Genomic DNA, 8,969 nt, shown 5'->3' with positions numbered 1-8,969 from the left:
CAACCTTCCTTCTGAGGAGTGGCTGGTGGGTTTGAACCGCCAGCCGTCTGGTTAGCAGGCAAGTGTCTTAGCCACTATGCTACCAGAGCTCCCATATCATAGGGAGGTTAAATAAAATAAATTACTTACTTTGTTTCTCCATGATTTAAATGTTGTTGTTGTTGTTATGTGTGATTTAAATAGTTCTGAAAAAGAAAGGCTGATATTAATATACTGTGTACAGATCTATCTGTCAAATATGACTGTTGCTACTGGATATTACATTTAATACTATACAGTCACATACATGATAACCCCTTATTCACCTACTCTAGCTGTTACTGAAACCCTTTATTTACCATGCTATGTTTCTGAGAAGGACTTTAAGGGATGCTAGGAACTTTCTAAAAGCCTGGTGGGATGTATGTGAGGGAGAGGTATCCACAAAGAACACTGTGAGCCCAAGACCCCGAAAGGTAACCAATTTACCAAATGGAGCGTTCACAACCTAAGGGAGCATATAGTTCAGCACTCAGCCTCTGGCTGGGCTCCAGGCATAGTCCATCAGGAGAAGGAGATAGGGTAACTATCAGGACACACTATTGCAATTATTTCTGCAGATCCCAGGCCCTGTGGACAGCTTCTGCCTAACCTGAGTAGAAAATCTGAGAAGGCCTGACTCTCTGTTTTCTGTTAATCTGCATTAAAAGATTATTTTAGCCAGCAAATATTCTCAGGTGTTGTCAGAGCCATAGCACTCTGACAATCCAACTAGAAATTTATGCTTGGTTATTTCTAGAGAAACATATTAACACAAAATATTTTACTCAGTACTCCTTCCATCCAGTGCCTTGATCTCATGATTGTCTTTCTGACTATAATTCAGCGATTATCCCAATCTCTCCAAGGTAAATCCCAACCTCCTTCACATCTATTAGTTACAATTACCACAGAAGGTCAAAACTCCTTACCTGGCTGCTTTATCTTGGACCTTCAAACTCGCATGAACTACTCTTGCCCCTTCTGAGGCCCACTGTAGTCCTGGCTGCCACTCAATTAACTCCTCTGATTGTGCCATCTTAAATGGTAAATAAAAGTCAAGTGATTTCTCTGTATCCTTAACTAATATCTGGTGTTCTTATGAAGAAACCACTTCCCTCCTCTCTATTTCAGAACTGACTATCTCTCTTTTTTTTTTCTTTTCCACCCTGTGCTTAATTCTTCCCTGTATCCTTCTTGCCTATATATTCCTGCCTCCCTAGCTTTCTCCCTATGCAAATGCTGCTCCCATGGTTGATGGTTCTAAGAGTATATCTCCCTGGTGTAGTTATTCAACTGGTAGGCCTGACTATTGTTTGGCTGAAAGTTAGCCATGGAAGTGAGGACAACTGAAGGTCTGTAAGGTAACTAGGAGCCACATTCTTGGGTTTTACCAGCAGCTCTGGAGAAGCTCTGGTAGCATAGTGCCTAAGGCATTTGACTGTTACCAGAAGGCTGGCGGTTCAAATCCACCAATCACTCCTTGGAAGGAAAATGGGGCAATCTACTTCCGTAGTGATACTGCCTCGGAAACCCAAGAAGGGGTCGCTATGAGTCGGGTCTGACTCGATGGCACATAACAACGACAACAGTTCAAAAATGGTGGCTGACCTAGACACTTTGAATGTTTGTCACTCTCCACAGTACTGGCAATAATCCAATCTCCTGCATTAGGTTCCTGAAAGGGCTCTCTGTGCCTCTTCCAACTCCCATTCCAAGGTTTTGACCCACAAGTTTTCCCATTCCAGGTCACCCACATTTTACAAATTTGGGTCTTTCTCATGAAATATCATGACTGAACTGGTTTGAACTGGTTCAAAGCCCTGCTAATTGTACACACTGCATTATAAACAAGTAGAGGTTTTTAAAGAATGTAGTTTCATAGATTTCCCAGCCCTTGCCAAATGAGTACCAGCTCAGAATATGTGGTGTTCTACTTTCATGGGCTCAGAGATCATTCCCTCCTTGCACAGAAATCCAAGAAAAGGAAACCATACAGATTATAAAATTGAGCTCATCCATTTATATTTGCTTCTTTTCTTCTCATTTTGTTACATTAAGTCTTAAGCTATGGGTTAATGGAGATGAGTACCGATTGGCCAAACTAGTGCAGAATGAAATCTGAGGCTTTGTTTTCTTGAAGTTTTTAGAATTTTGGCAACAACACAATATCTTAAGCATGAAAAACAAGGTATCGTAGGATCTAGAGCAAAATATTAAGTGACCTTTGTACCTGTATGAAGAATAGGTAGACTACAGTGTGCTATCAGGTTCTTCCCTGGCCACCCTTTTGTTTGCTATGATATGGATCCTTTGGTTTTATTGAACCTACGTATTGCAAGACACTGACATTCAGTTTTGGAAATGACCAAGCTGTGTCCTAACTGAATTAGTCAGTTCAACAGAATTATTTTTAAATAATGGCTTCCACTACTCTTATTGAAAAACAATTCAAGAAAGACTTCCAGGGAAGAGAAAAAACGTATTCATGTTGTACCAAAGGGGGAAAAAAAAAAGTGTGAAGGTCATTATCTCCTGTACCATTTAAACCTTAAGTACTTCAGGAAAAAAATAGAACTTCAAAATATAATCTCTTTACTACATACTTTTTCTTAATTGTCTGTTAAATGAAGGTTTAGAAAAATTCAGGGGCATCATGTACAATAATTAAGGTTTATAGACCAGGAGTGAGGGGATGGTGGAAACCTAAATACTTGCTGAGGTAATTCACAATTCAAATTATCTCCATGTTGTTTAGGCTGTTTGTAAGTATATTTAAAAAGATAGGGTTAACATTTAAGGAGAAAAATATGTCATCTGCTGAAATTGTAGTTTTGGCAGTTTTGGCAGAAGTCAAGCAGGAATCAGAAGCATTCCAGGTCACCAGCCCGACTCCTGTATGAGAAATGGGAAGGAAAAGGGCTGGGACTGAGGCTGAACCTAAACGCAAATACATTGTAACAGGATGGGTTTCTCTAAATATCTGCTGTTGTGTTTTAGGTTCAAAGCAAAAACCAAAACCAAAACCAAATATGCTCAGAGCCAATTTGGAAGAACATTTTATAGTAAACCTTGAATAAATCTGTAATAATACATCAACTGGGACCAAGTGGGATGGTGATGGTCAAGTATTCTACACAATTTTCAACTAAAAAGAGAGATAAAAGAAACAGTCTTTAAGTCAGTTATTCTCCTTTGATTCATTTTCTTTATTATTCCTGAAAAGCTTTCCATGACAACCCTGAGTTCTCGCTGAAATCTGAATTGTTTCCTTTCTTCCTTATAAACAAGGAAACGAAGCCCAAGAGGTAAAATCTTAACACCATATAGCTAGCTCACTAGTTAAACTAAGCTGGCTCATCAGAGTCTGTCTTTTGCTCTCATGAAAAGACATTATTTTAAACTGCCAACTTTAAGTGAAATTTGTTAAAGGGAAGATTTTTATCTATCTTATGTGAGGCAGAAATGGCTTGAAATTTAATTTACCCTTTTGACCACTTAGCAAAAACTCTTGCCTGACCTAGTAAGAACAAGGCATTAATTAAAACAAAATTTGGAAAATGAAAAGTACAATTTTTAGTATTCATATTATTAAAGTACTTTGGCTTTAAGAATTAGTACCATTCAAGGTAGAGTACATATAAACATCCACTTACTATACAACTTGCGCTTATTTCCAAGGAATATTGATTGAAGAGGTACAGCACACAGGGCACGATACCAGACCTATAAAAATGACGAAACACAGGAGATTGAGAACCAACACAATATGTAACTACAAATACTCTAAGCACTATGAATAAAAGTAAATAATGCTGTAGAAAGGACTCAAACAAAAACAAACCCTCCGACTCAGTTTCCAAGGCTGTAAATCTTTATGGAGGTAGATTGTCTCCTCTTCCTCCCATGGAGCAGCTGGTGGGTTTGAACCACTGACCTTTTCTGGTCAGCAGTTAAATGTCTTACCCACTATAACACCAGAGTTCCTTATTCACAAGATTATGGGGCACTAACTAATTTAGGTGGTGGAACACTGTCAGGAAAGTCAGCTCTGATTGCCGAAGAAAATCTAGTAGCAAAAACCAGGTGCTCCTAGGTGTATGTGGGAAGGGGATGGGGGCCATTATGGACAGAAGGAACCACACAGTCTAAGTCAGGAGGTTTGAGGGAGTTTGCCTGGATCATTTAATGAACTGAAAAATTAGTGGGGTTACAGAGTAGAAAAGAGAGAGAATCCCTGATGAAGATGGAGTGGTTTACAGGGGCCATTTCACATATATCTAGTATCTCTCCACTTCAACACTAAGCTCTCAAGGCCAGAGTATGGTCAGTCTTGTCCAGGACAAGGTGTTTGATGCTTGTGGAATTAACCTGCTTGTGGTGTGGTATTATTTAATTCCTTCCACTCAGTACAGATCTGAAGGCTACTTATACTAAAATCCAGCTATTTCACATTCCAGTGCAGAAATTCACTTATTTTGGTTTTCATTTTCTTTTGTTTGTCAAGGTGTTTGCTCTTGTTCAAAACCCACAAACATGGTAAATCTCATTGTAGCATTAAAAGAAAGTTCTGCTTTTTGGAAAGTTTAGGGAAGAAATTGAAGGCTAAAACTATGTGACATTTCCTGCTAAATTACATCACTTGTACTAAGCATGTATTTCAAATTGCTGAACTACTACGGGGAGGCATGACTTCCTGTTCCTGGAACTGGAAAGTTACCATGCCAAGTTATTCTAGGAATAACTGCATATAAATGAAACACATAAGAAACCAGACAGTGAGACTGTGGAAGCAAGGACCTTGTTAAATGTTAAATAAAAGCTAACTTATTGAATATTTTAATCAGTGGTAGGTACTGCTTTAACTATGTTATACATACCACCTGTTTAGTCCTAATTTCAGAGATGAGGCAATGAAGTCACATATATAAAGTGATTGGCTTAAAGTTCACAAATACTAAGAGAGAGGCAGAATTAAAACTCAGGCAGCTTAACGGTAGAGCTAATGGTCTTAACCACTACACCACCTCTCATTTTCTTTTCACATCCTATAATTCATAGCATCATTTGGGGCTCCAGACATACTTTCAATGAATTTTGTTGTTGTTTGGTGTCGTTGTGTCAGCAACTGCATGTACAACAGAATGAAATACTGCCTGGTTCTGTGCCATCCTCATAATCATTACTATGCGTGAGCCCACTGTTGCAGCCACTGTGTCAATCCATCTCATTGAAGGTCTGCCTCTTTTTCACTGACCCTCTACTTTACCAAGTTTGATGTCTCTCTCCAGGAACTGGTCCCTCCTGATAACATGTCCAAAGTACATGAGACAAGTCTCTTCATCCTCCCTTCTAAGGAGCATTCTGGCTGTACGTCTTCTAAACCAGATTTGTTCATTTTTCTGGAGTCAATGATATATTCCATATTCTTCACTAACACCATAATTAAAATGCATCAGTTCTTCTTTGCTCTTTCTGATTCATTGTCCAGCATTCATAAGCATGTAAGGTGACTGAAAATACCATGGCTTGGGTCAGGCACACCTTAGTCTTCAAAGTGACATCTTTGCTCTTCAACACTTTAAAGAGGTCTTTTTGCAGCAGATTTGTCCAATGAAACAAATTATTTGAGTTCCTGAACGCTGCATTTGTTTTCTTGACTACTGCTTCCATGGGCAGTGATTGTTGATCCAAGTAAAATGAAATCCTTCACCTCAATCTTTTTTCCATTTATCCTGATGTTGCTTATTGGTCCAGTTGTGAGGATTTTTCCTTTCTTTATGTTGAAGTGTAATCCACACTGAAGTCTATAGTTTTTGATCTTCAGTAAGGGCTTCAAGTCTTCTTTTCAGCAAGCAAGGTTGTGTCATCTGCTTATCACAGGTAGGACAAAGTGACAGATGAATGGTGGCTTCCAATTAATTCTTACTGCTAAATAACAACTAATAATAGTCCCTTCTAATACCTGCAATATGCTGGCAGATGCCCGAGTCCAGTTTATTAGCATGATTCATTACTGCTGTCTGCGGTGTAAAGCAGCGAAACTAAGCGGAAGCACATCCCAGAAAAGGCAGTTTCGGTCAGGGTAAACGTTATCAGTGGAAAGGGCACCAATGGGGCCCTTTATTGAGACCTCACTCCACTTCCTGAGGCTGCCCCAGGCCCTCCAGCCAAAGCGCACACAGAACCCCGGGCGCTAGCGCTCCTGCCCAGGCCGCCCGCAGCCCTCAGCCCTGCGCCCCACCGCGGGGCTCGAGCTCCGCGCCCCACGCCCCACGCCCCAGGCAAGTAACACAGAAACCTCCCACCTGTGGCTGCCCCCGCCGGCGCTGCGCAGCGGGAGAGCAAGAGTAGCTCCGGGCCACCAAGGACCAGCAAGGCTGTTCTGGCGGAGGATCTCCTCCTCTGGGCTCTGGGCGGTCAGGAGCGCCTCGTTACACAATTTCCCCTGTTATCTCCGTAAACAGGGATAGCGCAGTGACCTCGGCGCCGATACTCGCGGTTCCAAATGTGGTTTCCGGGAGCCCAGATATATCCAAAACGACCCTCACCTGGTCCCAGCGCTGGCGCCTAGGTTTCAAGGCTTCTGGAGACCGCACTCCCCCTTCCTGATGGATTGCAGGCGCTTCTAAAACATGAACTCAGTGGTTAACTCTGAAGCCAATTGAACAGGGAAGGCCGCAGCACCTGGACTGGGTAAAGTCGTTAACTGAGATGAGGCCACCTCCGGGGTGGAGTTGGCGCGGCTCCGGGGGCCACTTCCTTTATGCCGGTCTTGGCCTCCTCGGGTCAGATTTCTGTTGGTTTTCTAAGGGGAGGAGGGGGGCGGGGAAGAAGGGACTGGAGCTCAAGTAAGGCGGGGTCATGATTGTTTTTCTTCTTGCAAGTCTTTCTGCTCTTGCTTTCTTCCCATCAAATGATAATTGAACTTGTTTACAGTTAAACCGACCAAGTATGTTTACAATGCTTCGTTTTCTGCACCCGCTAGGGGCAAAAAGGCATGCAATAAATAAGTTCTTACTGAAATAAAAAGAGCTCTGGTGATGTAGCAATTAGGGGATTAGTCTGTTAACCATACAGGTCCGTGATTCAAATCCACCAGCTGCTCCATGGAAGAAAGATGAAGCAGTCTGCTTGCTCAAGATTTACAGCCTTGGAAACCGAATGGCGGTGGCTTTGAGTCAGAATCAACTCCATGGCAGGGAGCTTATTTATTTATGGTTTGTTGAACTGAAGGGTTCATTGATTTTATTTTTCCCCTTTAAAATTTTACTTTAAATAATAACACGTGATCTTTCAGACAATAAAAGCTTGACATATTTTTCTCTCCAGACCTTACCCTCAATTTTCTCCCCACTACATTGTGAACACCTAAGCCCCCTAGAGGAGCTCTGGTAGCATAGTGCCTAAGGCACTTGACTGCTAACCAGAAGGCTGGAGGTTCAAACCCACCAACCACTCCTCGGAAGGAAGGTTGGGCAATCCTACTTCCGTAGTGATACTGCCTCGAAAACCCAAGGAGGGGTCGCTATGGTCGGGGCCGACTCCACGGCAAACAACAACAACAACAAGCCCCCTACAGCCAGGAAACAGAGGGAGCAGGAGAAGTCAAGGACCTCCAGAGCAGCAGGATATCCAAGTAAAAAGGGGCTGGAGGCAAGGCTAGGCCCCAAGCCCCCTGTTGTTGTTAGGTGCGATTGAGTGGTCTCCGACTCATAGCGACCCTATGCACAGCAGAACGAAACACCACCCGGTCCTGAGCCACCTCCATGATTCTTGCTGTATTTGAGGCCATCTCCACTGCCACTTTGTCAGTCCATCTCTTGAGGGCCTTCCCCTCTTTTGTCGACCTTCCCCTCTTTTGTCGACCTTCCACGTTACCAAGTGTGCCATCCTTCTCCAGGGAATGGCCCCTTCTGACAACATGACCAAAGTATGTGAGAAGAAGTCTGGCCATTCTCGCCTCCAAGGACCATTCTGCCTGCACTTCCTCCAGAACAGACCTGTTAGTTCTCTTTGCAGTCCACGGTAGGGTACTTTCAGTATTCTTCGCCAACACCACAGCTCAAAAGCATCAATTCTTCTTCAGTCTTCCTTTTTCATTGTCCAGCTCTCACATGCATATGAGGCGAATGAAAATACCATGTCTTGTGTCAGGTGCACCTTAGTCCTCAAGGAGACACCTTTGCTCCTTAGCACATGAAAGAGGTCCTTCTTCCTTCAGTACCATTGGTTCTTGAACATATACCACCTCCTGAAATGGATGAAGATTGACCAATTCTTTTTGGTACAATGACTCTGTGTATTCCTTCCATCTTCTTTTGATGCTTCCTGCATCATTCAATATTTTGCCCATGTTGTTGTTGTTGTTATGTGTCATCGAGTCAGCCCCGACTCATAGCGACCCCTCCTTGGTTTTCCAAGGCAGTATCACTACAGAAGTAGGATTACCCAACCTTCCTTCCATAGTGTCTTTTAATATTGCAACTGGAAGCTTAAATTTTTGCCTCAGTTCTTTCAGCTTGAGAAATGCCAGGCGTGTCCTTCCCTTTTGGTTTTCTAACTCCAGGTCTTTGCACATTTCATTATAGTTATTGGCTTTGTCTACTTGAGCTGCTTTTTGAAATCTTCTGTTCAGCTCTTTTATTTTGTCATTTCTTCCATTTGCTTTAGCTACTCTTTGCTTAAGGGCAAGTTTCAGAGTCTCTTCTGACATCCATTTTGGTCTTTTTTTTCTTTCCTGTATTTTTAATTACCTCTTGCTTTCTTCATGGATGATGATCTTGATGTCATCCCACAATTCTTCTGGTTTTCGGTCATTGGTGTTCAATGCATCAAATCTATTCTTTAGATGGTCTCTAAATTCATGTGTGATATAAGCAAGGTCATATTTTGGCTCTTGTGGACTTGCCTTAATTGTCTTCAAGTTGAACTTGTTTATGAGCAGTTGA

At 42.1% G+C, this 8,969-nt stretch overlaps 1 protein-coding gene across 1 annotated transcript in view; it reads right to left on the bottom strand.

Moving 5' to 3' along the window:
* Window positions 1-6,032, bottom strand: part of PLSCR1 (phospholipid scramblase 1) — a 74,994-nt gene extending 68,962 nt beyond the window's left edge. Inside the window, exon 1 of the mRNA XM_007940211.1 lies at window positions 5,984-6,032. Within this exon, the coding sequence (XP_007938402.1) occupies window positions 5,984-6,032 (49 nt within the window). The remainder of the gene's footprint in view (window positions 1-5,983) is intronic.
* Between the last annotated feature and the right edge of the window lie 2,937 nt (window positions 6,033-8,969).

This window comes from Orycteropus afer, unplaced genomic scaffold (assembly GCF_000298275.1).
Source record: "Orycteropus afer afer isolate SDZICR_OR568_19922 unplaced genomic scaffold, OryAfe1.0 scaffold00066, whole genome shotgun sequence".
Lineage (NCBI taxonomy): Eukaryota > Metazoa > Chordata > Mammalia > Tubulidentata > Orycteropodidae > Orycteropus > Orycteropus afer.
Note: the sequence above shows the minus strand (reverse complement) of the source record. Positions and strands in the feature narration are given on the sequence as shown.